This window comes from Dipodomys merriami, unplaced genomic scaffold (genome assembly GCF_024711535.1).
Source record: "Dipodomys merriami isolate MVZ:Mamm:240054 unplaced genomic scaffold, mDipMer1.0.p SCAF_16, whole genome shotgun sequence".
Taxonomy (NCBI): domain Eukaryota; kingdom Metazoa; phylum Chordata; class Mammalia; order Rodentia; family Heteromyidae; genus Dipodomys; species Dipodomys merriami.
Genome location: NW_027202937.1, coordinates 11,430,733 through 11,456,921, shown reverse-complemented (window position 1 = coordinate 11,456,921; position 26,189 = coordinate 11,430,733). Strand labels below are relative to the sequence as shown.

The following is a 26,189-nucleotide window of genomic DNA, read 5'->3' as shown; positions in this document are numbered from 1 at the left end:
GGGGCACGATGAGAAAGTCTGCGGCCCCAAATACGGAGTTCCTAGGGGCCAGACGGGCCGGGGTCGGCCTGGATGGGAGAGAGCCGAGCACCCCGAAGAGCCGTCACCGCCGCCGTCTCCCGGGGGACCGTTCTGCGCCTGCGTGAGTCTCACTACGCACGCGTAACATTAAGCACCTCCCTCCCTCCCCCCTTTGTGTTTGTGCTTCCTTAGTACGCACGCGTAAAGGGAGCGACCGGAGGTTGAGGTGTCTATGTAAATGCCTGACAAAGAATTGGGACTATTTTTGCCTCGGGAAAGACTACGAACAATTGTATTGGGCCCTAGAGTCTGGAAAATTATGATGTCCCCCAGGGTTAAACTTTTGGCAGGCGGTGGATTGAAGGCGGCACAGTGCTAGCCACCTAAAACTGGTCCTTACACTGCGCCCTAGGGTCTGAGCCTCCGGAAGTGGCCTTTTCCCGCGGGCAGTTGGGGGGTGGCTCGCGAGCTGCTGTATTGTGTGCGCTGGAGTCGTTGGACCCGAGCTCGGGGAGGGCGTTTTGCAGGCGCTGGGCGTCATCTTGCTCTTTGGCGGAGCTCGGTCGAGGGTACACATCATGTTTTAGGAAAACTAAGCATGCCACTGCCTTTCAGGACTTGGAAGTAAAAGGAGGAGCCGCCAAAAGTCTTCTGCAGATTGGGGAGCGCGGGGCGCGGGGGGGGGGATCGCGACTACCGACATTCTGCTCTTCTTCCCTATCTTAGTTTATATCCAGTATAAAGTTATTGTTTACTGAACACATAGTGTATGCCAATTAGCGTATTTTTAAAAAGCCTTCACAATCTGAGATGCATTAACATCCACTCTATAACGTAAGTATAGTTCGATGAACCTAAGAATTCAAGTCCTGACCTATCAGACTTAAGGTTTTAGGTCTATAAGTTTTTGTTGCGTTTTAGGTTTTCTGTTTGTTTTGCCAGTCCTGGGGCTTGGACTCAGGGCTTGTGCGCTGTCCCTCAGTCTGTGTTCAGGACTAGGGCTCTTGAGCCACAGCATCACTTTCGGCTTTTTCTTTTCTTTTTTTTTTTCCTTTGGGTCCGGTCGTGGGGCCTGAGCTCTGGGCCTGGGCACTGTCCTTCAGCTCTTCAGCTCAAGGCTAGCACTCTACCACTTGAGCCACAGCACCGCTTCCGGCTTTTTATGTGGTGCTGGGGAATCGAACCCAGGGCCTCATGCATGCAAGGCAGGCACTCTTACCACTGAGCCACCTTCCCAGCCCCACTTCCGGCTTTTTCTGTGTAGGCTATTGGAGATAAGTCTCATGGACTTTACTGCCGGGGCTAGCTTCGAACTGCGATCCTCAGATCTTAGCCTCCTGAGTAGCTAGAACTACAGGCATGATAGGATTACTGGCGTGAGCCACCAGCGCCCCAGCCCCATAATGGTTGTAGCTCTGTGGCAGGGTACATGCTTAGGGTGCACACTGGGTCCACATTGCACCACAAAAAAAAAAATCAACTCAAACCTATCATCTAGGGCTGGGAAAGTGGCTCAGTGGTCGAGCGCTTGCCTTGCATGCATGAGGCCCTGGGTTCGATTCCTCAGCACCACATAAGCAAAAAGAAAAGCCAGAAGTGGCGCTGTGGTTCAAGTGGTAGAGCGCTAGCCTTGAGCTGCATAGCTGAGGGACAGCGCCCAGGTCCAGAGCTCAGGCCCATGACCAGACACCCCCCCCCCCGAAAAAAAAAAACTATCATCTAGCCTTTTTTTTTTTTTTTGGTCAGTTGTGGGGCTTGAACTTGGCCTATGCGCTGTCACTCAGCTCTTAAGCTCAAGGTAAGCACTCTACCACTTGAGCCACAGTGCCACTTCCAGTTTTCTGGTGGTTTATTGGAGATGAGAGTCTCACGGACTTTCCTGCCTGGGCTGGGTTTGAATCTCGATCCTCAGATCTCAGCTTCCTGAGTAGCTAGGATTACAGGTGTGAGCCACTGGCACCTGGCATGAGCAATGTTTTTATGGAAGAGTCCATAAATTTAAGTCCCATCTTTCATTGCATTTATTGCTCCAGCCACTTGGCCCTATCCAGTGTCTGCCTCTTAGTGATTTGTGTATATGTGTGTGTGCCAGTACTGCAGCTTGAACTCAGGACCAGTGTTCCTTGAACGTTTGCAGCTCTTCCACTTGAGCCACAGCTGTACTGCTTTCTGGTGTTAGTTAACTGGGGATAAGAGTCTCACCAACAAGCCAGGCGTCCGTGGCTCATGCCTATAATCCCAGCTGCTCAGGAGGCTGAGATCTGAGGATCACAGTTCAAAGCCAGCCCGGGCAGGAAAGTCCATGAGACTCTTAACTCCAATAAACCACTAGAAAACCAGAAGTGGCGCTGTGGCTCAAGCGGTAGAGCACTCACCTTGAGCTGGAGAGCGCAGGGACAGCGCCCAAGCCTAGAGTTCAAGCCCCATGACTGACCAAAAAAAAAAAGTCTCACCAACCTTCCTGTCTAGACTGGCTTCAAACCACAATCCTCAAGCTCACCTTGAGCTGAAGAGTGCAGGGACAGCGCCCAAGCCTAGAATTCAAGCTCCATGACCAAAAAAAAAAAAGTCTCACCAACTTTCCTGTCTAGACTGGCTTCATACCACAGTCCTCAGATCTCAGCCTTCTGAGTAGTTAGAATTACAGATGTGAGCCACTGGCTCCCCACTTCTTCTTTTCTTTTTTCTTTTTTTTGGTCCTGTCGTGAGGCTTGGGTGCTGTCCCTCAGCTCTTCAGCTCAAGGCAAGTGCTCTATCACTGAGCCACCTTCCCAGCCCCTCCCAGCTTCTCTTAATTCTTACTACCATCATTTAAAAATTTATTAGCAGAAACTATAATAAGTGCTTTGCAACCAGTACTATTAATTACAATGATTATTTACTTTTAGACAACCATAAGTAGGTCTTTGCTAAGAACTTTACAAGCATTGTTTCATTTAATACTCTGCTGGTGTACCCATTTTGCAGATGACAAAATAAGACACAGATGAATACAATTGTCCCAAAGGGGTTGAGAGTGTGGATCAGTGGCAGTGTTAGCCTAGCATGACATGTTAGCCTAGCACCTCAAGAGTCCCAAGTCTAAAGTAGAATTAGGGTCTGAACCCTTCTTCCTGATACCCATGTCTATCCTTTTAACCACTAGATTGTGTAGCCTCTTTCTCATAATAAACATTGAATGGATAAATTCACTTATGTGTCATTGAGCTTTTCTAGGGTGTATACCTACTGGTCCCTCAATCATAAACTTCAGAGAGAAACCCACAATGCCCCGGTAACTGGTTTGTACCTGTTTTAAAACACTGATCAGGGGCTGGGAAGGTGGCTCAGTGGTAGAGCGCTTGCCTTGCATGCATGAGGCCCTGTGGTCGATTCCCTAGCACTACATAAGCAAAAAGAAAAAAAGCTGGAAGTGGCGCTGTGGCTCAAGTGATAGAGCACTAGCCTTGAGCTGAAGAGCTGAAGGACAGCGCCCAGGCCCAGAGTTCAGGCCCCACGACGGACCCAAAAAAAAAAAAAAAAAAAGAAGCCACTGATCAGGTTGTATTGCATGATTTGTTTGTACAGCTGGCTTTACCTATACTGACTTCTTCAAGGACAGGGACTGTGATTACTCAGTTTTATTTCCCCAGAGATTAGCTAGTTCCTGACAAACATTAGGGAATCAAAACAGTTTCTTAAGTGAATGAATGAAAGGCCCAATCCAGTCATCTCTCTTCAATGCTATGTAACCCAGAAGAACTCCAGCTCAGATATGGGTTGAAAAACCACAGGCATCTACTCAGCTCTCATAATTTCTAAGACTCTTGTCATGCCAATGTCTCAATAACGTAGGTAATCCAAGCGTGGGTGGGAAAACAAGGTTGAAGTTACTTATTAGCAGGTGAAAGGGTCAAAGGTCGAGGCAAGGGGGCCAAAAGCACACTGGACTGAGCAGTAGGCCTCTGAAAAGAGAGGAGTCCTTTAAAAGGCACCAGTCACCCACACAGCACCAGCTCCCTCCTGCCTAAAGATGTTCCACCAAATTTGGGCAGCTGTGTTGTACCTTTATGGCATTCTCTTTAACTCCATCTATCAGTGCCCCGAGCACAATCAATTGACAACGCTGAGAGTGGATGAAAACAAGGTATGAACTGAGTGGGGGAAGTCTACCATGAAAGTTGAGGGTCTTGGGTGGGTACCTATGATGAGCAAACTAAAAGAAAGACAGGTATCTCGTGCCTGTAATCCTAGCTACTCAGGAAGCTGAGATCTGAAGATTGTGATTCAAAGACAGCCTAGGTAGAAAGTCCATGAGAATCTTTTTTTTTTTTTTTTTTTTTTTAAATTGTATTTTATTTTATTTGAGAACATACTGTACAGAGGGGCTACAATTACATGGGCTCCATGAGAATCTTTATCTGCAATTAATGACCAAAAAGCTGGAAGGGAAGCTGTAACTCAAATGACAGAGTGCTAACATTACGCAAAAAAAGTAGGGGCAGTGTCAGGCCCTGAGTTCAAGTCCCAGGGCGCGCGCGCGCGCGCGCGTGTGTGTGTGTGTGTGTGTGTGTGTGTGTGTGTGTGTGTGTGCGCACGTGCACACACACAACAACAACTGGGAAGTGAAAGAAGGAAAAGGGTGAGTGTTTTGAAAGCAAGAAAAGTATCAGGGCTGTAGCCATCAATGTGGAGACTTGGCAGGATTAGGGAGTAAAGGGTTACCCATATTGACAAAGAGAAGTCCTTTAATTACTTACTGTCATAGATTCAGCAGAAGGAAGTTGGAAAGAAAGAAGGCAGCGAACACCTCCACCCCAAGTGCTGCTCGGTGAAGAGCTTGGATAGATCCTGTATTGAATCAGTGGTAACCCACCATCTTTTGCTCTTCTGTCTCTTCAGTTCCCAGATCCTCACCTGGGCCAGTGGTACTTTATCGCAGGAGCAGCTCCCACCAAGGAAGAGTTGTCAACTTTTGACTCAGTGGACAATATCGTCTTCAACATGTCTGCCAGCACTGTCCCAATGCAGCTTCAGCTTCGTGCTGGCATCCGCACGTAAGTGGTGGATAGAAGCACTGATGGGTACACTCTCAACCCAAAGTGTAAGCCCTCACCAAGATCTGGGCTCTTGACCATTATATCTACTTTTGGTTTACTGAATTTAATAGCTCTAGAGTTGCCCTCTGGTAGCTGTTCTGGAGGAACAGGATGGCACAGAGGCTGGTACCATGTGGATGAAGTGACAATCAGTTTTTCATCCTTGCCACCACAATCTGCAGGAAAAATGGGCACTGTGTACCCAGGCAATGGATCTACCATTTGACTGAGAGGAGCACAGATCTCAGAACTGAAGGTTGGTTGGCATTCTTCCTCACTCTCTCCAGTCCTAATCCCTAAATTTGGTTTTGCATATCTGTACTCATGCTTACTCCCATTTCTCCTGTCAGGCCGCCCTGACATGAAGACTGAACTCTTCTCCAGCACATGCCCAGGTGGAATCATACTGAAAGAAACGGATCAGGGTTATCAGCGCTTTCTCCTGTACAGTGAGTAGGAGTATAAGCATGAAGTATCAGAGGAAGAAAACAAGAGGTCTCCTGACTTGGAGCCTAAGGGAGGATGCTACAGGCATCCAGAATGGGATGGGTGCTTCCATAAAGTTCCCTTTATGGGATAAAGGGTGCTGAGAAACAGGAGCTTGACTGGCCTGGCTGCACCTTGCTCTTTCAGATCGCTTGCCACACCCTCCAGAGAATTGTGTAGAGGAATTTCAGTCCCTGACCTCCTGCTTGGATTTCAAAGCCTTCTTAGTGACTCCCAGGAATCAAGGTGAGAGGTTAGAATCTCCCAGGTACAACCTGGGAATCACCAGGTTTTCTGAGGGTGCTAGATGAAGGAGACTCATGTGACCAGAGGGCATGGCCAAAGGCAGTGGCCGTGTTGACAAGTCCACTTCTCACAGGTATACTGGCACCAAAGGATGTGGCTAAAATCTGTGCAGTTTCCTGAGGGACTCTGGGCTACTCAAAAGATAGTGAGGGGTTTTTTGAGTGTTGTTTTTAATAAATTTTATTTATTTAGTTTTGTTGGCTGGGAGGCTTGAACTCAGGCCCTGTCCCTGAGTCTCTTTGTCTCTGAGTGTCTTCGTTCTCAATCCTAGCACTCTACCACTTGAACCACAGTGTCATTTCTTTTTTTTTTTTTTTTTGGTCAGTCGTGGGGCTTGAACTCTGGGCCTGGGTGCTGTCCCTGAGCTCTTCAGCTCAAGGTGAGGGCTCTACCACTGGAGCCACAGCGCCACTTCTGTTTTTTTTGGTGGTACTTGGAGATAAGAGTCTCACAGACTGGGTGCCAGTGGCTCACACCTGTAATTCTAGCTACTCAGGAGGTGAGATCTGAGGATCACAGTGTAAAGCCAGCCGGGGGGAAAATGGAAGTAGTGCCCAGGCCCTGAGTTCAAGCTCCATGACCAACCAAAAAAAAAAAAAAGTCTCACAACTTTCTTGCCTGGGCTGATTTTTTTGAATCATGATCCTCAGATCTCAGTCTCCTGAGTGGCTAGGATTTCAGGCATGAGCCACCAGCACCTGACCTAAGATAAACTTTGAGTCTGTAATGGATAAAAGGAAGCAGGGGGTCAGATATGGATGGGAAAAGGCATCCAAGAGCCTTTCTATGACATTGAGAAATGAAAGAGTACATTCTTCTCACTCCATTACCACCAACCTTGCTTCCATCCTTTCTATCCCCTTCTTTTCTCAGAGACCTGCAAACTGTCCAGTAGCTGATCTATAACTTCATCTGTGCTCCCAGACAGATATGATGGGAGTTGAGTTGCTAGCAGGAGAAGCTGGAGTCTTATCAACTCCTTTTCAAGAAAAATAAAGATGACTTTTAGTCCTCATCTTGTTTGTTTTTTCCTGTGCTTTTTTAACATGCTTGAACTCAGGGCCTTGTGCTCTCTCATAGCTGAAGCTCTACTACTTAAGTCATGCCTCCAGTCCAGCATTTTGCTAGCTAAATGGAAGTAGAATCTCACAGACTTTTCTGCCTGGAATGGCATTGAAAACTTCTATCTTCAGCTTCCTGAATCACTAGGATTACAGGTGTAAGCCACCAGTGCTCAGCTTATTATGGTTTTGTCTCTTAGCTCCCCATTCAGCATTGTCCCAACCTATCCCCACAACTGGACAGCATCAAGAAGGACACGGAATAACAGTATTCTCACATTGTAGTGGTATATTTAGGAGTTAGTGTGACACAGTTATTGCTGAATGAGCAAACCACTAGCCTCTGAATGGGGACAACTAGCATTATCCTCACCCCATGCTGCTTGTCTGAAATGCCAGCTGAGCTGGCCCTCTGGCCTGTTACTTACTCCATCCCCACTCCCTGTGGCCCTATTAGTACCAGATCCTCCATGCTAGCTCTCTGTCACCTTTGACCCCTTTCAGAAGTTTTGTGTGTGGGTGTGTGCCTGTAAGTGTGTTCTTGGCTTTTTCACTCAAGAAATTGTGCTCTTACTAATTGAGTTAGAGCTCCATTCTGGCATTCTGGTGGTTAACTAGAAATAACAGTCTCAGGGACTTTCCTGCCTGGGCTGGCTTGAAACCCAAACTTTTGACTTCAGCCTCGTGAGTAGCTAGAATGAGCATGAACCACCAGTGCCCAGCCCCTTCCAAAATCCTTAACCCACCCACCTAGCAGCCCCACTTCCTAGATGGTCCTGGGCCCAGGATCCAGAGACATTTTATGACTCCCATTCACCCTCTCAGTGCAGAGATCTCTGCCCCATCTCTGGTCTCTTTTACCTCTGGAGAGTTTGGAAAGGTAAAAATAACCCTTTGGCTTTTATTCTCCACCATCACGTTATTTATTTATTTACTTCTGACTGTTAAAAAGTGGATGTGGAAAAAACAAAAAACTGGAGGTGGAAATAAAAACCATAGGTGGGCGATATGTAAAAGCAAAAAGTAGCGAGCTGGTGAATCTGAGGGCAATGCCCCAATGTCCATAAAAGGATACCCTAAACAGTTATGTCTCACGGTATGAAGGGGGGGCCGTGCCCTCATATTATAAGGCTTCTGCCCCATCCCTGAGGTCCCTGTGCTTACAATCCGAGTCTCTCTACTCTTCCAAAGGCCACGCCATCTTCGCCCTTTGCCCCCACCTCACCCCACACTTACAGCCCATTTCCTGAGCCTCCCTTCTGCTCCTCCGTTTCCCTTCCCAACTCCTTGCCCTCCCAATCAGTGACCTCCTCATCCCCATTGAGCTCTCGGAGGCTGACAGCCAGCACCAGAGCCTGCAGGAGGCCGAAGAGGCAGGCAAAGTGTAGGGGGTGGGCTGTAAGTAGGCTCAGCACAGCATGGAGCCCATGCAGGGCAGCCAGGAAGGTTAGCAGCCCATGTAACCAAAGGCCTACTGGTCCTCGAAGGCCCAGTGCATCCAAGGCTACCCGCAGTGGCCGAGAACACAGGGCCAACAGGGCTGAGGCCAGCAGCTCCAGCAGGTGTAGGGTCAGGTTGGTGGAGATCTGCAGACATTCCTCCAGGTCCCCCAGGTACCGTGGGGAAGCCCCTGGTTCTCCGCGCAGCCAGCCCATCAGTTTCTGACGCCGACTAGGTTTCTCCACTTGTACTTCTGGCCCAGGGGAACCTGATCCCCCTTCATTGGACAACTCAGGTCTCCTGGAGCCGTCTGAATCCACAGCATCCCATCCCAGTTTTGGAATGGCTCCTCCAGTCTCTAGTCTCCCAGACTCTTGATTGCTCCAGATAGTCTTGTCTGACTTGAGGGACTCCATTCTTTTGTTTCCTAGTTGCTCAAGTTGGGGCTCAGTGCTTCGTTTTGAAGCAGCCCTGGAGCTCCTTAGTGGCCCCAACTCCTTTGTCTTGGGAGGTCCCACATCTCCCATAGTTTCTGGGGCACTGTCCCAATCACTCCCCGAATTCTCTGGGGAGCTGTCCACCCATCTGGGTTCTGGGGCAGGCAGGTCCGGCTTCCTTGGTTTCCGCCGGCCCCAAGGGCGAGGTAGCCAGCCACCAAGTCGTTGGAGGAACATGGCTGTAACAAGCCTCCCCCAAATCTGGGAGTGCTTCCTGGCACTGGTTAGACTGAGGGTCTTCTCAGAAGCCAGAATCTGTTCGGATTCAGAACAGGTATCTGCTTAGTGATGTCTTCCTATTTGAATTCAGAAGGGGCTCCCCACTTCCCTTAGGCAGCCTCCAGTGTGGCAAGTGGTCTGTCTCCTTTTCAGTTTGGGAGCAAAGAAGAAAAGGCATGTACAAATTCATTCACCTCACCACCCCCCTCACAAGATTTTCAAGAGACTCAGAATCTGACAAGACTAGGTCACCCCTATTATTCTGTGTCCAGATTTCCTTCCCAGCAGGCAGCACCCCAAGTTTCACTCACCAAGACCACGCCCCAAGGTGCCCCAGAAACAGGGAAGGCGATTCTCCATCAGAAAAGGAAAGAAGGAAGGTGGCCAAGGGTCCTTCGGTCCTCTGGTCTCTGAGAAGTCTTAAACTGCTGCCCCAGGAGAGTTCACGAAATAGGAAGTCTCCGTCGGGAGGTGGGATGGAAGTGTCCAGCAAACTCCAGCCAGAAGCGTGGGTCCCTTGACTTAGGAGGCTTTGAGTCCTACAAAATGACCGGTCCCCCGAGGGCGCAGCTGATACTGGCCTTTGCAAGGTCAGGACCGAGATGTCCTCAGAGGTCCTAGGCTCCCCGGGCGCGGGCCTACCTGGGGAGCCGGGCATCCGAGCGCGGAGCGCGGGGGCCGCTCCTGGGCCCAGCGTCGGGGCCGCAGCCTCGCGAAGCCCGGAAGCAGCTGCACCGGGACGGGAGGAACCGACGGGGGCGGAGCCCGCAGCTTGCAGGGCGGACCCTGCGGATCGACCTCCCCCCGTGTCCCTGCGTTCTTCTAACGCGGTACTGCGGGCGCCGGAGCGGCGTCTACCAGAACCTGCATCTGAAGGCCAACCCAGTCCTTCCCTTTCACCTCCCACCTTCTGTTCCCTCCAGCCTTCCGTTCTGCTCTGAATTCTCCCGCCCCCTGCCCCAGGGCTCTTCTGCACCTCCTCCACCACTCCTGTTTTTGCCCACGACTTCTTGAAAGGATGTTATAGAAAGGAAAATGATCTGGAAACCCTTGCCACTCTGAACAACTCTTCTCCACCCCTCCATGCAGGGATCTGTGAGCTCTTCATAAGCCTACCACCTCGTGGAGCACTGCCAAGGGAGTGGGAGCGCCAGGCAGCAAAGTGTGGGAAAGAAAAAGACTAATAGGATGTGCTTCCTGCCCTCAGGAGCTTATAGCTAGTGCAATAAACTGACTTAGCAATGATTTGGGTCAGTGGTAGAGTGCTTGCCTAGAATTCACAACGCCTTGTGTCCCATCCCTTTGATATAAATTTTTATTTGGAGGCCAGAGTTCTGGTCACAGCTGACAGAATACAAGGTGGTTAAACACCCCCCCCCCCCCCCCGCTTTTCTTTTTCCTTCTGTTGGTCTTGGGGCTTGCATTCAGGGCCTATGTGCTATCCTTCAGCTTTTTCACTCATGGCTAGAGCTCTACCACTTTGAACCACAGCACCACTTTCTTTTCTGGGGGCTAATTTCTGGCTTTGAACTGTTATCCTCAGATCTCAGTCTCCTGCATAGCTAGGATTGCAGGTGTGAGCCACTGGTGCCCAGAATCTTGTGTGTGTGCTGGTATTGGGGCTTAGACTTGGGACCTGGGTGCTATGCCTGAGATTTTTTGCTCTAGGCTAGTGCTTTACTACTTGAGCCACAACTCCACTTCCGGCTTTCTGGTAGTTAGAGATAAGTGTCTCAGATTTTCCTGCTCAGTCTGGTTTCAAGCTTTGATCCTTAGATCCTGAGTAGCTAGAATTACAGCACGAACCACAGGTGCCTGTCTATAAGGTGGATAATCTTAAACCTCCTATCTTGATTCCATTCAGCAAGACTACTTCCAGCCAGGTGCCCTTGGCTTACACCTGCAATCCTAGCTACTCAGGAGGCTGAGATCTGAAGATGGTGGTTCAAAACCAGCCCAGGCAAAAGACTTTTTTTTTTTTTTTTGGTTGGGGGGCCTGCACTCTGGGCCTGCGCACTGTCTCTCAACTCTTCAGCTCAAGGCTCTACCACTTGAGCCACAGTGCCACTTCCAGCTTTTTCTGCTTATGTGGTGCTGAGGAATCAAACCCAGAGCCTCATGCATGTGAAGAAAGCACTCTCTACCACTGAGCCACCTTCCCAGCCTTCCACGAGACTATCTCCACTAAAATACAAAAAAAAAAAAAAAAAAAAAAAAAAAAGCTGGAAGTAGAGATGTGGCTCAATAGCTTAGAGCTCTAGCTTTGAGCACAAAAGTTCAGGAACAAGTGCCCAGGCCAGGAGTTCAAGCCCCAGTACCAGCACAAAAAAACAAAACAAAAACAAAAAAAACTCCACTTCCTGGGGGAAGGCCCTTCCTTCGCTTCCTCTATCCCTAATACAGTTGCACATGGCTGTTTCCTCCTCCAGCTGTGTACTAAGGGTTGGGAATGTCTTATTTGTATTCTTAACATTTAGTATATGAACTTATGTTTGGGACATCAGTGACTCAACTGGCTGGTCTGGTCAGGGACCCTTTTGGGGGGAGGTGAAACTTGCATAGAGCTGGGCAAGTTCAGAGGTTTCAAAGAATAGGTGAGGTTTCCTAATAGATGAGACCTGGCAGGGAGGTGACCTTACATTACTTAGACAGGTTCCCTCTTTTGACTCTGATGGAGCTTGTATGTGGCCCTGTTTTTTTTCTGCTGGTAGTAGGGCTTGAACTCATGGCCTGGGAGCCATCCCTGAACTCTTGCTCAAGGCTAGTGCCCTACCACTTTGAGACACATCCTGTTTTTTGAGTAGTTAATTGGAGATAAGAGTCTCCGGGGACTTCTCTGCTTGGGGTGGCTTCAAACTGTGATGATCAGATCTCAGTCTCCTGAGTAGCCAGGATTATAAGTGCAAGCCACTGGCACCCAGCCAGGTCACAAACTCTGGCTTAACTTTTTCTGCTGAATGCTGGCCTCTACCACTTTGAGCCACACCTCTACTTCTGATTTTTTGCTAATTGGAAGGCTCTGGAATTTGTCTGCCTCCAGGGCCCTTAGCTCTCAGCTTCCTAGGTAGATAGGATCACAGATGTGAGCCACAGTGCCCAACAGTCCTCAGATATGTTTGACTACAAAACATTTTTTTCAAAAAGTAAATAAGCCGGGCGCTGGTGGCACGCCTATAATCCTAGCTACTCAGGAGGTTGAGATCTGAGGATCGCAGTTCAAAGCCAACCCGGGCAGGAGAGACCGTGAGACTCCTATCTCCAATAACCACCAGAAAAACCGGAAGTGGTGCTGTAGCTCAAGTGGTAGAGCGCTTGCCTTGAGCTGAAGAGCTGAGGGACAGCGCCCAGCCCCAGAGTTCAAGCCCCACGGCCCACCAAAAAAAAAAAAAAAAAAAAAGGTAAATAAGCCACAAAAGGAGAAGGTTTTATTATTTCTCTATTCTCAGCCCCTCCACCAAAAGGTCAAAACCTGAGAGAGTTGGCACTTGTGCAGATCCCAGGCAGTCTAAGTCAAAGTGCCTAATCAGAGGTCCAAGTTCAGACTTCCAAACCCAGACTATGGTCAGACTTCAGCCAAGTCAGAAATCAAGGTTCATATATGTCCTTAGATTCCGCTCCCAGGCCCTGTCTTTCTCCTCCTGCTTTCTGTTCTCCCTTCTACTCAGTGTGGCCACTCGAGGGGCTCTCTCTTTTCCAGATACAGCCCGGGTATCTTTAGCAGGGAAGTGTGTGATTCGAGGCTGAAGTGCTGAACTGTAGCCTAATCCTTCTTGGTCCCTCTTGAGGATAGTGGGGATAGGGTTGGCACGGCCTTCACCCCGAGGTCCCAATCCCATTCCTGGCTCCCAGCCCCCCTTCAGCAACAACTTGAAACCAGGGCTGGAGCTGGGAACACCAAGGGAAAGTTTGGGAGCACAGGAACCCCTGGACAGCAACAGCAGATGAGCAGTGGATGAGCGGTGATTCAAGTCTTCAAAGTGGGCACCACAAGTCTCGCAGAACTGTGAGAAGGGTAAGGGAGACCTACAGTAGAGAATGAATAAAATGGGTTAAAGTCAGAGGATGAAAAAGGGAAAGAGTAGAGGCCTCAAAGGCTGGCAGGGTAGCAGTATTCTACTGCCTTTTCTGTAAAGGAACAAATTGCCTTCTCCCCCACTCACCCTCACCTTTGTGTTTTTTGTTTTTGCTTTGTGTGTGTGGTGCTGGAGATCTAACTAAAGTCCTTGTAAATACTGTGCAAGTGTTCCCTCACTGATCCACAGCCCCTCCCCACTTAGTCACAAGGGACTCTGAGTGGAACAGTTGGGAGATTTGCTAAAAAGGGTTCACAAGCTTTCGTGGGCAAGAGATGAATAACAATGGCCATAGCAAACATTTATATAGTATGTTATTTTGTGGCAAACACTGTTCTAATATTTTGCATGCTAATCCATGGCATCCGAAGCCCAACCCATGAGAAAAATAACTCCATATAACTCTACGACTAGAGGATGAGGAGACCTCATCAGCTATTCTGGGACCTCTGATATGGGGTACAGGAAGGGCAGAACTGAAAATGGATATAGGCTAAGGCACCCTCTCACCGGTTCTCTGGGTTCCTCGTCTCTCCATGGCTCTCTCTGATCATACGGGCCACTTCAGGGAAGCCTGCTTCTTCAGCCAGCTGAGCAGCATCCCTGCCACCCAGCTCACAGACCCCCACCCAGGCAGCCCCTCGGCCAAGGAGATAGCGCACAGCAGCCCCCTGGCCTGCTCGGGCAGCACACATCAGGGGCGTCCACCAAAAGGAGTCCCGAGCATTGATATTCTCTCCAGCTCCTCCTGCCTCCTGAGGCTCCAGCAGCTTTCGAAGTTCTGCCAGGTTCCCCTCCTGGGCCGCTTTCAGTATCCTCTGGGTCATCTTGTCCTCAGCTTCAATGGATCTCTCTTGTTCTTGTCTTCCTGATACTCCTGTGGCCCTGGCTTCTGCTGCAGCCTCCCTCATTGTTCGTCTTTTCTTCCTCTTTCTTTCTTGGACAGGTTTAGGCAGAGATCTCTGGGGTTCACGGACACTGCTGTCATCTGCAATCAGGGCCTCATAGAAAGCCCGGGCTGCAGCCCCATCTAGAATGGGTTCTGGCTCTTCAGGCTGAGGCTGCTGCTGCTGCTTCCCATCCTTCCATAGATCACTGGGGTCTGTGGCTGGTGTAAATGTGATAAGGGATGACCTGGACATGATAGCTTTGGGGAAAATTAAGAAAACAAAGATATGGCAAGGAAAGCCAACTTCTCCAGGGGGGTTTCCAGGTTGAAGAAGAGCAGCCTTAGAATAAAAAATACTGCCAGGTGCCAGTGGCTCACATCTGTAATCCTAGCTACTAAGGAGGCTGAGAACTGAGAATAATGGTTCAAAGCCAGCTTGAGCAGGAAAGTCCATGAGACTCTTATCTCCAATAAACCACTCAGAAAACCAGAAATGGCACTGTGGCTCAAGTGGTAGAGTGCTAGCCTTGAGCTGAAGAGCTGAGGGACAGCACCCAGGCCCAGAGTTCAAGCCCCACAACCAACAAAACAAAAAAAACTCTCGATCCTATTTCAGGGTCTCTTCTTCCCCCCAAATAACAAGTAAGTTATTATTACGCCTGAAGACTTCAGGGAAAAATCTTCTGTCTCCAATGCTTTGCAGCTGCCATAGGACAAAACAGGACAATCCTAGAGTAGACACAAATTGTCACAGGACACGAAGATGCAAGCGTGGCAATCACAAAACAAAAACACAAGGGTTGTTTCCCAGCCCTGGAACCTCCCAAGCAGACGCGCAAAGCATCACGCGCTCAGCTAGCTCGAGGACCTAGGGGCATCTGTCGGTTGGGGTCCAGCTTTTACATAACGCCCCCACAATGCCCTTCGTCGCCCTCGACGTGGCCTCTCGCTCCCAGCTCATTTTCTGGAGCTGGGCAGCCACTCTCCAAGTAAAAAGAGGTCCTGAAGAGGCAAACGGAAACCTGTGGAATGCAGAGAAGCTATGAAATGAACTAACGTCATTCTGCCCCTCATCACTACTCAGACCAGGGTTCGAAAAAACACACTAAACAGCCCGCAGCACAACACCCCGCTCAAGCCCTAAGAGGAAATGGAGAAGTGTAAAGGGCCGAATAACAGAGTGGCTGGCGCCGCCGCAGGTTAGCATTCTGTCTCATCTGGGTTCTCACAGCACTCAGCTCAGTCTAACTCAATTCCACCCGGCCCAACCCAAGCATGCCCGGCCCCCGCTCCTCAGCCCCAACCCAGCCGCACCTCGGGTCTTCTGTATGCCAGGAAACTCTATCGCCGGGCCCAGTGGCCGGCCTGAATCGGATGAAGCCCCAGGCCAGGCAATTAAAGGTCCAGTGGGTTGGCCCGGGGCGCAGTCAGTCCCCAGGGCGGCAGGGGGCACCAGTGTGAGGGGATCGAAAAGGAAGCATCCCGCCGCCAGCTAAAGCCCCAATCCCCGTCCCCATCTCCAGCCCTACCCGGCCCCACAGTCCTGTGAGTCCACAACTATATTTCCCAGGCTCCCTGGCCCGGAACACCCTATTTTGCTTCCGCTTCCGGTGGCGCCTAGAGCCCACCCCCAAGCGGCTACCTCAAAGGTCTCGCGACTCCAGGGTCGTGCGCGGGGCCTTCTGGGATTTGTAGTTCTCTTCCCCCTCATTCACAAATTCCTCTCCCTTTTTGGGACTTCATCTCCCGGCGTCCACCGAGGCATCTGACCCTTAGCGCCTGCGCGTTACCCTCCCCCTCCCAATTTCCAGCCCCCCCCCCTCCTACTTCGCCTGCCGCGGTTGGGTCCGCGGCCTGCGTTGTAGCGGTCGCCTTCGTTCCTTGGGAGCACCAACTCCCCTCCCCCACCCCGCCCTGGTCCCCGTCCATCTGGTGAGTACGAGGTCGTTCGCCGTGACAAGTTTCTTGTCCCTTGTCCCTGGGTGGGGCATATGGAGTCTGTGAGCCTTGATGTGGGGGCGAGGAAGGAAGTTACTGGGTCCTGCCCCGAAAAAGTGTGGGTGGCCTGAGGGGTGGAGGGTGTCTGGGAGACCTCGGGGAAAGGAAGCTAACATGCCCCCACTGTGGGGAAAGGCGGGGCGGGGGGAACCCAGCTCTTACTTGGGGAGGATAAACTTTGGGACCCTTGAGGAAAGGCGCATGCAGACACCTGCGGGGGGAGGGGGTGGTAGGGGAGCCGAAGCCAAAGACCCAGCGAGAGCTGGCACCAAGGGAAGAGGGGCGGTGGGTCAGTCACTGTCGGCTTCCTTCAGGTGGTGGGGGCTCTCGAAGGATTCCTCCCCTGACAGAAAAGTGGCCGACATGTAAATAAGAAGCTGGGGAGAGAACTGTTCTGGAGTCTTGGGATCTTTTCAGAAAGGGTGGCCCCAAATTCTTCTGTGATTTGGAAGTAAAGTGTGGGAGGAGGGAGGATGCCAGAGACAGAAGGGAGTGTTAGGGCTTTACTTGTGTTTTTCTTTTTCAGCTGACGTGAAGATGAGTAGCTCAGAGGAGGTATCCTGGATTTCCTGGTTCTGTGGGCTCCGTGGCAATGAGTTCTTCTGTGAAGTGAGTGCTCTTAAACCTCCCTACTGGCCAGCTCCACTTGTCTTCTTGTCAGACATTCCCTCAGATTCACCACTCTTGTGTTAATATGCTTCCTGTCACGGAAGAATGCTATAATAGCCCCACATTAACCTGTGGTGAAGTAGCAAGATGGGGTCCCAAGTCCCAGCTCTGCCACCCGGCAAAAATATAACATTGTACGCTGTGGTTCAAGTGGGAGAGCACTAGTCTTGAGCTGAAGAGCTCAGAGACAGCACCCAGACAAAAGAAAAAATACTGGACTCTGAGCTAGGTGCTGGTGGCTCACGCTAGTAATTCTAGCTACTCAGGAGGCTGAGGATTGAAGTTCAATGCCAGCCCAGGCAGAAAAGTCTGACAGACTCTTTTTCTCCAGTAAACAACTCAAAAAACAGAAGTGGCAGGGGCTGGGAAGTGGCTCAGTGGTAGAGCGCTTGCCTTGCATGTCTGAGGTCCTGGGTTCGATTCCTCAGTACCACATAAGCAAAAAGAAAAAAGCCGGAAGTGGCGCTGTGGCTCAAGTGGTAGAGCGCTAGCCTTGAGCTGAAGAGCTGAGGGACAGCGCCCAGGCCAGAGTTCAGGTCCCACAACCGGACCCAAGAAAAAAGCAAACCAGAAGGGGCCTGTGGCTCAAAGGGTAGAGTGCTATACTTGAACAGAAAAGAGGCTCAGGGATAGTGCATAGGCCCTGATGTCAAGCCCCACAACCAACAATTTGTAACATTGGACTCATCAGCCTGCTTTTTCCTTTATTTTATTACTAGAATGGTATTTGTAGTACCTGTCTTTGATGGTTTTTAGGATACCTGAAAAGCTTCATGTTGAAGTGTTTTGTAAGATGCAAGAGCTATGTATCAATGTGATCCTAGTTGCCTTTAGAAAACAAATTGTTCAACTTCCATTTTTCCGAGAGAGCCAGGTATCCTTAGGAGAGGAAGAAAAATTGGTTACTAGAAATTCTGTGAAGTAGATTGTGATCTTAAAAGGGATGCCTCGGGCTGGGAAGTTAGCTCAGTGGTAGAAGCGCTTGCCTTGCAAGCCTGAGGCCCTGGGTTCGATTCCTCAGCACCACATAAGCAAAAGGAAAAAAGCCAGAAGTGGTGCTGTGGCTCAAGTGGTAGAGCGCTAGCCTTGAGCTGAAGAGCTGAGGGACAGCGCCCAGGCCCAGAGTTCAGGCCCCACGACTGGACCCAAAAAAAAAAAAAAAAAAAAAAAAAAAGGGATGCCTCCACAGGAGATTGCTAATCCTTAGAAAAGACAAAAATTCTTATGGGTGACAGTATGTACACTGGGAAGAGAGACTCAAGTACTACTGAGCTGTAAGTGGGAACCAAGGGAAACAAGTGCAGTTTGTTGAAATCCAGGTATCAGTTAGGGCATCCTGCCCAGGTCAAAGCTAGTGATTCAGATACAGGTTTCCTCTTCACTTCCCTTGTTCTGATAGGTGGATGAAGACTACATCCAGGACAAATTTAATCTTACTGGACTCAATGAGCAGGTGCCTCACTATCGACAAGCTCTAGACATGATCTTGGACCTGGAGCCTGGTGAGGCATCCCTCCTCCCCTGTTGGTGTGGGTCTCTGTGTGTGCACATATGAACAGTGTACACTTTTCTTCCAATCCCTACTCATGTTTGTTTTTAAATGTCCAACTTTCCTTTGGTTCACCACATTCCCTAACCCTAGATACCCTGCGTTATTTTGATCTACCACCCTAATGAGTTTAACTAGTAAAGTGTGTTATCATGCTGTAAATCTACAACTCTGTTCCATAATACCAGTTTCTTTGTGGGTTTTGTTTACTGCCTCTTGAAACTCCCCGACTAGAATCTGCACTGAATTCTTGATGTTTGTCTATTGAGGAAGGAAATGGGAGGGAGAGAAGAGAGCAGAGGCTGAAGAGGTGTAGAGAGAAGGCACAGCTGCCTTGGGTTAATGGGAGGGTCAGAGGACCAAGTGATTGGTTTTACAGGGTGGGTGCAAACAAGTAGGCTGTTGTCCCTAGGGGTGGGTGTGGTACCTTGGTAAGCTAAAAGACAAGTGGTTGTATTTGCCTGGCTCTTATTTCAGATGAAGAGCTGGAAGACAACCCCAACCAGAGTGACCTGATTGAGCAGGCAGCTGAGATGCTTTATGGATTGATCCACGCCCGCTATATCCTCACCAACCGTGGCATCGCCCAAATGGTGAGGCCTCTCTGCTTCCATTTGACTCCTTGTGAGGCAGTAGGGAAACAGGTTCCCACAGCAAGAAGTCAAGTTTTATCTCTACCAAGGAATCTAGCTGAGAAGAGAGAAAGGAAGAATCTCAGCTTGGGTCCGGGAATTGAGTCCTTTTGGAGGTTTTTTTTTTTCCAAGGAGAAGAGAAGACATTGGACAGGGAGTTGCAATACATTGCCTGTCCTCTAGGAACAAATAGCAAATAGCACTGATATTTTGCAGCTTGCCTAAGGGGAAGAATGGCAGTAGAGGATTTTAAGGGTCCATCTGAGTGAGAGAAGGGGCCTCTGGTCAGAGGTGGCAGGCATCGAGCACAGTGATACATGGTTTGGGCTGTGGAGGATGTCTCTTCACAGTGAACCTTTGCATTGTAAACACCTTCTATTTTACACATCTCAGTTGGAAAAGTACCAGCAGGGAGACTTTGGCTACTGTCCCCGTGTGTACTGTGAGAACCAGCCAATGCTTCCCATCGGTGAGTGTTGAAGAAAGGAGAGGAGGGCACCACATGGCAGTCCTTTGAGAAATTTGGACGTGAGTTCTGTGGGGAGGTTGGGCAGAGTTGGGGGGTACCTGGCCTGCAGAGTCTGGCTGTCTCTCAGGCCTTTCAGACATCCCAGGCGAGGCCATGGTGAAGCTCTACTGCCCCAAGTGCATGGACGTGTACACACCCAAGTCATCAAGGCACCATCACACGGACGGCGCCTACTTCGGCACCGGTTTCCCTCACATGCTCTTCATGGTGCATCCCGAGTACCGGCCCAAGCGACCTGCCAACCAGTTTGTGCCCAGGTGGGGAGCAGGGAAAGAGTCACCACGGATCAAAGGAAAAGCCAAAGACCCCCTAAAGAAAAGAAAGGGCAGGCCTGCTTGTCCAAAGGCAGGGCTTTCTGTGAATGACTGGGAAAGTCATGCTTGCCTCTGCCTTATTTTCCTTATTCATAAAGTAGAAATGCTGATACTGCCTGACAGTATCTTTTTATATGTTTGTTTGTGTATTTGGGGGTTTGAACTCAGCCTTACATTTGCAAGGCAGGTGTTCTACCACTGAAGTCACAGCCCAGACTAGAACAGTGTCTTTTAACTATATTCATTGCTTAGAATGTGTAGCACTTAAAGTACCATTTAAACCTATTATTGCCACCATTCTGAGTGTTCAACCTTTGCCAGGAGGTGGTTAAATATGTTTTATCTTTCTACTATATCATTTTGAAAAAATTATACAGATATTTTAAAAAATAATTTGTTTCATGCTAGCGATTAAACTAAAGGACTTGCTCTCAAAAGACAAGGCATTCTACCACTTGAGCCCCGCCACTGGCCCTACTGTTGTCTTTTTTTTTTTTTTTTTTTTTTTTCACTAAGAACAAAAGGAAGAGAGGTTCCTTTTTTTTTTTTTTTTTTGACCAGTCATGGGCTTGAACTCTGGGCCTGGGTTCCTTTTGCTCAAGGCTAGCGCTCTACCATTTGAGCCACAGCACCACTTCTGGATTTTTTTTTTTCTGTGATTAGAAATAAGAGTCTCACGGACTTTCTTGCTTGGGCTAGCTTTAAGCCATGATCCTCAGATCTCAGCCTAGGATTACAGGTATGAGCCACCATCGCCCTGCAAGAGGTTCCATTTAATTTTTATTTATTTATTTATTTTTGAACTTGAACTCGGCCTGGGCGCTGTCCCTTAGCTCTTCAGCCCAAGGTTAGCACTCTACTACTTGAGCCACAATGCCACTTCCGATTTTTTCCATTTATGTAGTGCTGAGGAATCAACCCAGGGCCCCATGCATGCAAGGCAAGCACTCTTCAACTGATCCACCTTCCCAGCCCCAAAGGTTCCATTTTATATTGAAACAGTGTTGTATATGTCCTGGCATGTGAGTGCGTGTATGTTCATATGCACACATGTATGCTCACATGCTGAGGATTGAACCCAGAGCCGTATATTTGCACCCAGAGCCATATATTTGCTAAGCTCATACTCTGCCACTAAGCTACACCTCCAGTCTTTTTTTCTTCCTGATGAGTCAGGGTTGATATATATGTTGCCATTGTTTTTTTGTTTGTTTTTTGGTGGTGGTGGTGGTGGTGGTGCTTAAACTCTGGGCCTGGGTGTTGTCCCTGAGCTCTTCAGCTAAAAGAGAGCACTCTACCACCTGAGCCACAGTGCCACTTCTGGTTTTTCTGGTAGTTAATTGGAGATAAGAGCCTCACGGATTTCCTGCCTGTATTGGCTTTGAACCTCAGATCCTCAGATCTCAGCCTCCTGCATAGGATTACAGGCATGAGCCACCAGTGCCTTGCTGCCCTTATTAATTTTTAAACTGAGCTCAAGGATCCTGCCCTTGAAACTTAACGCCTAGTCTGGAATTTGAGTCTTAGTGGATGTTTAAGATAAATATTCAAATATTCATAAGCAAAAAAATTTGAGAGCCACTGCCCTTAAGCATTGAGCAAGCCCACGGAGGAGCTGGTGGCATAGGGAGGCGGGAATTCAGGCCACTGGCAGGGCCAGAATGGGGCTCACCGTGCTGCTTCTCTGACCTCTGTCCGGTCCAGGCTCTACGGTTTCAAGATCCATCCAATGGCTTACCAGCTGCAACTCCAAGCTGCCAGCAACTTCAAGAGCCCAGTCAAGACCATTCGCTGACTCTATACCCCACTTGTCTTTCGGTCTTTGACACCTCCATTCCTTTGCTGCCACCCCTTCAGTAACCCTCTATGGTTTTTAGTTTAAATTAAAGGAGCCATTATTGTGGTGGGAATATGAAATAAAATGGAAGAAAAGGCCACAAGTTAGTGTGTTGGTGCTTATGGTTGGGGAAGGAAAGGGGTGGGTATGCTGGACTCCAGGGGTTGCCATGGTCCAGGTCATTTTCCTCAGGTTGAAAACTAGCACAAATGGGTGTTTTTATGTCTAGAGTAGGACAGGATTCCTACATTAGGTATGAGGAACTGCAGTGTTAAGAACGAAAGAAAGGGCTGGGAAGGTGGCTCAGTGGTAGAGCACTTGCCTTGCATGACTGAGGCCCTGGGTTCGATTCCTCAGCACCACATAAGCAAAAAGAAGAAAGCCGCAAGTGGTGCTGTGGCTTAAGTGGTAGAGCGCTAGCCTTGAGCTGAAGAGCTGAGGGACAGCGTCCAGGCCCAGAGTTCAGGCCCCACAACCAGACCCCCCAAAAAAAATTTTTTTAAGAAAAGGAAGGAAAAATCAGGTTTCAAAGACTGGGGAGATAGGTGTTTTCTTTGGGCATTGTGGCTGTTGATAGTGTAAAGGACCTAATCAGTAAAACTCAATTTTCCTAGGAAGTTTCAAATAGAACTGGAGGGAAGAGATAGGTCCAGGATTGTGCCCCCTGCTGGGGATCCTGAGACATGTTTATCTAGGAAGGGTGGGGCCACTGGTCCCTGATCAGCATTTCCCAGCTCTGTGGGGATGGATCCTGTTGTGTGAGAGGACAGCAGTTGGTACCAGAGGCAGACACTAATCCCTGGGCATCTTGAGGGGAAGGAGGTCTTTCAAAGAGATAAAGGACAGACAGCTGGGTAAAATCCAGGTGGTACACAGGTATGGCTTTTTTTTTTTTTTTGTCGGTCGTCAGGGCTGAACTCTGGGCCTAGGCGCTGTCCCTCAGCTCAAGGCTAGCTCCCTACCACTTGAGCCACAGCCCCATTTCCAGCTTTTTCTTTTTCTTTTTATGTGGTCCTAAGGAATCAAACCCAGTTTTTCATGCATGCTAGACAAGCACTCTACCGCGAAGCCACATTCCCAGCCCTCAATACCTGTTTTCTGGAGTACTAGCATCAGGCCCTGTGTTGCAACTTCTAGACCAGTACCCAGCTTCACAACTCCCTGCCTAAGCCCCCTGAGATACCCTGCCCCTGTACAACTCTCAGATCCACTAGTTCCACCATCCCCTGAACCTCTCATTGCCTAGCTTCTATTCTGGAAAGGAGCCTCAAGTGCTGGGCTCACTGGCTACCCTGTTTGGTCCATTGTTGACCTGGGCCATATGTACTTGTTCCTGAAGAGTTCAGGACTCAGGTTCTTCCCCAGGTTGGATGCTAAGACTTTCCACTTACTATATTCTCCCTCTGTTTCAGTACTTCCCCCCATAAACATCCTCAGCACCTTGCACTGTCCTCTGAGAAAACCCACTGTCCCCGTGATCTCTCAGGCCTCTCTCTTTAGTAATGCCAGACTATGGTTTCATTTCCTCCCCTAATGTCTGGTGCTGCTGTCTTCTCAAGTGTGATTTCTTCCCAGGCTGACCTAAGGAAGGTGCCAAAGCTGTCATAATCTGAGTGGTTACCATTTCTCCCTCCTCTCTCTTGGTTACATGCCACATCTTCTCAGATCTGGTATGATATCCCGGAGTCTAAGACTCAGTGCCAGACAAAAACGTGTATCAGGAAAGATGTGGGGTAGACTTCTGAGCAGATTTCCTGATATGGCAACCTGGTGACCCTGACTCACTGTCCACCAGCCCTCTTCTATCCTGGTCTGCTGCCTCTGGCCTTTCAGAATCTCTGGCCTCACTGGGCACCAGTGGCTCACACCTGTAATCCTAGCTACTCAGGAGGCTGAGGATTGTGGTTCAAAGCCAGCCCTGGCAGGAAAGTCCATGAAACTCTTATTTCCAATAAACGACTAGAAATCCGGAAGTGGTGCTGTGGCTCAAGCGGTAGAGCACTTGCCTTGAGCTGAAGAGCGCAGGGACAGCACCCAAGCCCAGAGTTCAAACCCCACGACTGACCAAAAGAAAAAAAAAATCTCTGGCCTTCTTGACTTTATTGTTCCATAAGTGCTTGGTGAGAAGGGCGGGGGGGGGAGTTTCTCCTGCTCTGTTCCATGTTCCTCCATTTGCCTCCAAAATAAACTGGCTGGGCTAAATTTGTGTCACGTTCCTTGTGGGATGAGGCTCAGATGTGGGCAGGTGTAGAGAGTTGCAATGTATGTGATTTAAACAGGCTTGCAGAACCCTACCCATTTCATCCTAGGCTTGAGGCTTCTCAGTCTGCCCTAATGGATCACATTCCTCCACCTCTGCTCAGGTAAAGAGCAAAGCATGAAGAGTGACGCTCCCTAGCCTTAAACATATCCTACAACACAGAAGAACACTGCACCATGGTGGTGCCAGTTTTTTCACCTGAAATGAAAAGTTCTTTAAGCCAGGAAGACTGTAGAGCACATATTCACATTTTTTTTTTTGGGGGGGGGGTCCGGTCGTGGGTCCTGAACTCTGGGCCTGGGCACTGTCCCTCAGCTCAGCTCTTCAGCTCAAGGCTAGCACTCTACCACTTGAGCCACAACGCCACTTCGGGCTTTTTTCTTTTTGCTTATGTGGTGCTGAGGAATCGAACCCAGGGCCTCAGGCATGCAAGGCAAGCGCTCTACCACTGAGCCACCTTCCCAGCCCCACATGTTCACATTTGAGTTGCTTGTTGAGCTCTTTGTGGGTACTTGGTTCAAGGATACTGGCACCAGGTACTGTTGTGCCTAGGTCGCAGGACCCCCACCAAGAATACTACCGAGAGTCAGACTTTACAGCTGTTTTAAGGTTTTATTTAAACAGGCTGCAGCTGGGGCCTCGTCCAGCTGAGCCTAGGAGTGCCCCAGCTAAAGATTTGCAGGGGTTATAAAGGCTCACAACCAACCAGGTGTTTGGATTACCACCACGTGTTGCTCTGTTAGAAACAAGCAACAAGTGGTCACTGCCTCAAAACTTTAACCCTTCAGTACCTCTCAGTGGGGGTGATGGGGGGGAGTGTCTAGGTTGGTGGATATGTGACATTTTTCTACCATGGGCAGAAGTACATTGAGTATCCAGACATTTGTTTTATCCAGAAAGCTAAGAGACTCTTCTCATGAAGCCTTTTATTCAACACTAAGCTCATCATGACCAGCACTTTAATAAGAGGACTGTGTATAAGGGTTTGGGGGGTGCTGTGGAGACATAGGGGTTCCAGACTTAAGCTCCTAGCAGGGCCTGCCATGAAATGCACATTGTCTTCTGGCCTTCAGCCTGGGCTTCATATTTATTTTTATTTTTTTAATTTTTTGTCGGTTGTGGGCCTCAGCTCTTCAGCTCAAGGCTAGTGCTCTACCACTTGAGCCACAGCACCACTTCTGGCTTTTTTCTGCTTATGTGATTGAACCCAGGGCCTCATGCATGCGAGGCAAGCACTCTAACACTGAGCCGCCTTCCCAGCCCACTGAGCTTTATATTTGTAGAAAAAAGTTTGGCCAAGAGGAAGGAGAGAAGCAACACTTTGATGGAAATCAGTGCCAGATGTTCAGTGTCCTCACCACTATTGGGGCTTCTCTAGGCCCCACCATCCTGGCTTGGGTCAGGGCTTCAGCAATAGGATAATTTTTTAACTTAGGGTCTGGGCACTGTCTCAGCTCTTGCTCATGGCTAGTGCTAGCCACTTCTGGATTTTTGAGTAGTTTATTAGAGATAAGAGTTGTACAGGGACTGGGCTGGGAATGTGGCTTAGTGGTAGAGTGCCTGCCTAGCATACATGAAGCCCTGGGTTCGATTCCTCAGTAACACATACACAGAAAAAAGCCTGAAGTGGCGCTGTGCGTGGCTCAAGTGGTAGAACACTAGCTTTGAGAAAAAGAAGCTCAGAGACAGAGCCCAGGCCCTGAGTTCAGGCCCCATGACCGGCAAAAAAAAAAAAAAAAAAAAAAAGAGTTGTACAGGGACTTTTCTGCCCGGGCTGGCTTTGAACCAGTATTCTCAGATCTTAGCCTCCTGAGTAGCTAGAATTACAGGAGTGAGCCACCAGCACCCAGCCTGAGAACTTTCACATTTTCTCACCAATCACTGCCTCATTGCAAGCAATGGTGTGGGATGGAGGAGCACCCCCACGAACTCCAGGACAGGGACAACTAGACCAGAGGGAGTTCAGAGTAACGATCAGAGTTAGAAGTTATCCCTGGACACATTGGAGAGTAAAAAGAATGAAGTCGGACATTGGACGCTATTCTAAGTTCAGTCGCAAGGGGGCGTGCTAGGCTCGTGGAGAAGGTAGGGAGCCGAGGAGCGTGAAGGAACCTATTTGTTTAGAATGCAGACTGGACAGGTTTGGTGTCAGACAAAACGTTAGGTCAGGTCAGGGTTGCACTGGGAGGTGAAAGGCGTGGCACTGTCAGACCGTAAAGGAAGGACTTGTGGATCCCTCGGCTAGTGCCCCCTGGGGTTCTCCGTCAAGCTCAGCTACTGGCCAGTCATTCTGGCCTTCCGGGGGCCCACGGGTCGGGCACGGCACGTTC

General features: G+C 49.4%; 4 protein-coding genes across 8 annotated transcripts; 2 read left to right on the top strand and 2 right to left on the bottom strand.

Annotated features, from left to right (window-relative positions):
• Positions 1 to 58: 58 nt before the first annotated feature.
• Positions 59 to 6,906, top strand: Apom (apolipoprotein M). 2 transcript variants are annotated; one of them, XM_070024169.1, is made up of 6 exons: positions 59 to 142; positions 4,903 to 5,057; positions 5,282 to 5,355; positions 5,450 to 5,548; positions 5,733 to 5,831; positions 6,765 to 6,906. In XM_070024169.1, the coding sequence occupies exons 2-6, from the start codon at positions 5,005 to 5,007 to the stop codon at positions 6,788 to 6,790; spliced, it is 351 nt and encodes a 116-aa protein (XP_069880270.1). In that variant the 5' UTR covers positions 59 to 142; positions 4,903 to 5,004; the 3' UTR covers positions 6,791 to 6,906. The 2 variants fall into 2 exon arrangements, with proteins under 2 accessions (XP_069880270.1, XP_069880269.1); XM_070024168.1 differs by lacking the exon at positions 59 to 142 and adding an exon at positions 3,943 to 4,147.
• A 945-nt stretch (positions 6,907 to 7,851) lies between these two features.
• On the bottom strand, positions 7,852 to 9,858 carry CUNH6orf47 (chromosome unknown C6orf47 homolog). Of its 2 annotated transcripts, none has more exons than XM_070024166.1 (2): positions 9,420 to 9,858; positions 7,852 to 9,253 (listed from the first exon to the last, which is right to left on the bottom strand). In XM_070024166.1, the coding sequence occupies exon 2, from the start codon at positions 9,064 to 9,066 to the stop codon at positions 8,185 to 8,187; it is 882 nt and encodes a 293-aa protein (XP_069880267.1). In that variant the 5' UTR covers positions 9,067 to 9,253; positions 9,420 to 9,858; the 3' UTR covers positions 7,852 to 8,184. The 2 variants fall into 2 exon arrangements, with proteins under 2 accessions (XP_069880267.1, XP_069880268.1); XM_070024167.1 differs by having other exon boundaries at positions 7,852 to 9,144.
• Positions 9,859 to 12,511: 2,653 nt separating this feature from the next.
• Positions 12,512 to 15,593, bottom strand: Gpank1 (G-patch domain and ankyrin repeats 1). 2 transcript variants are annotated; one of them, XM_070024137.1, is made up of 3 exons: positions 15,385 to 15,593; positions 13,692 to 14,799; positions 12,512 to 13,131 (listed from the first exon to the last, which is right to left on the bottom strand). In XM_070024137.1, exons 2-3 carry the CDS (start codon positions 14,321 to 14,323, stop codon positions 12,687 to 12,689), a joined length of 1,077 nt encoding a protein of 358 aa, XP_069880238.1. In that variant the 5' UTR covers positions 14,324 to 14,799; positions 15,385 to 15,593; the 3' UTR covers positions 12,512 to 12,686. The 2 variants fall into 2 exon arrangements, with proteins under 2 accessions (XP_069880238.1, XP_069880240.1); XM_070024139.1 differs by having other exon boundaries at positions 13,692 to 14,328.
• On the top strand, positions 14,976 to 21,702 carry Csnk2b (casein kinase 2 beta). Of its 2 annotated transcripts, none has more exons than XM_070024140.1 (7): positions 14,976 to 15,269; positions 16,595 to 16,677; positions 18,137 to 18,239; positions 18,764 to 18,879; positions 19,313 to 19,388; positions 19,516 to 19,705; positions 21,467 to 21,702. In XM_070024140.1, exons 1-7 carry the CDS (start codon positions 15,221 to 15,223, stop codon positions 21,555 to 21,557), a joined length of 708 nt encoding a protein of 235 aa, XP_069880241.1. In that variant the 5' UTR covers positions 14,976 to 15,220; the 3' UTR covers positions 21,558 to 21,702. The 2 variants fall into 2 exon arrangements, with proteins under 2 accessions (XP_069880241.1, XP_069880242.1); XM_070024141.1 differs by lacking the exon at positions 14,976 to 15,269 and adding an exon at positions 15,871 to 16,002.
• The last annotated feature ends 4,487 nt before the right edge of the window (positions 21,703 to 26,189 follow it).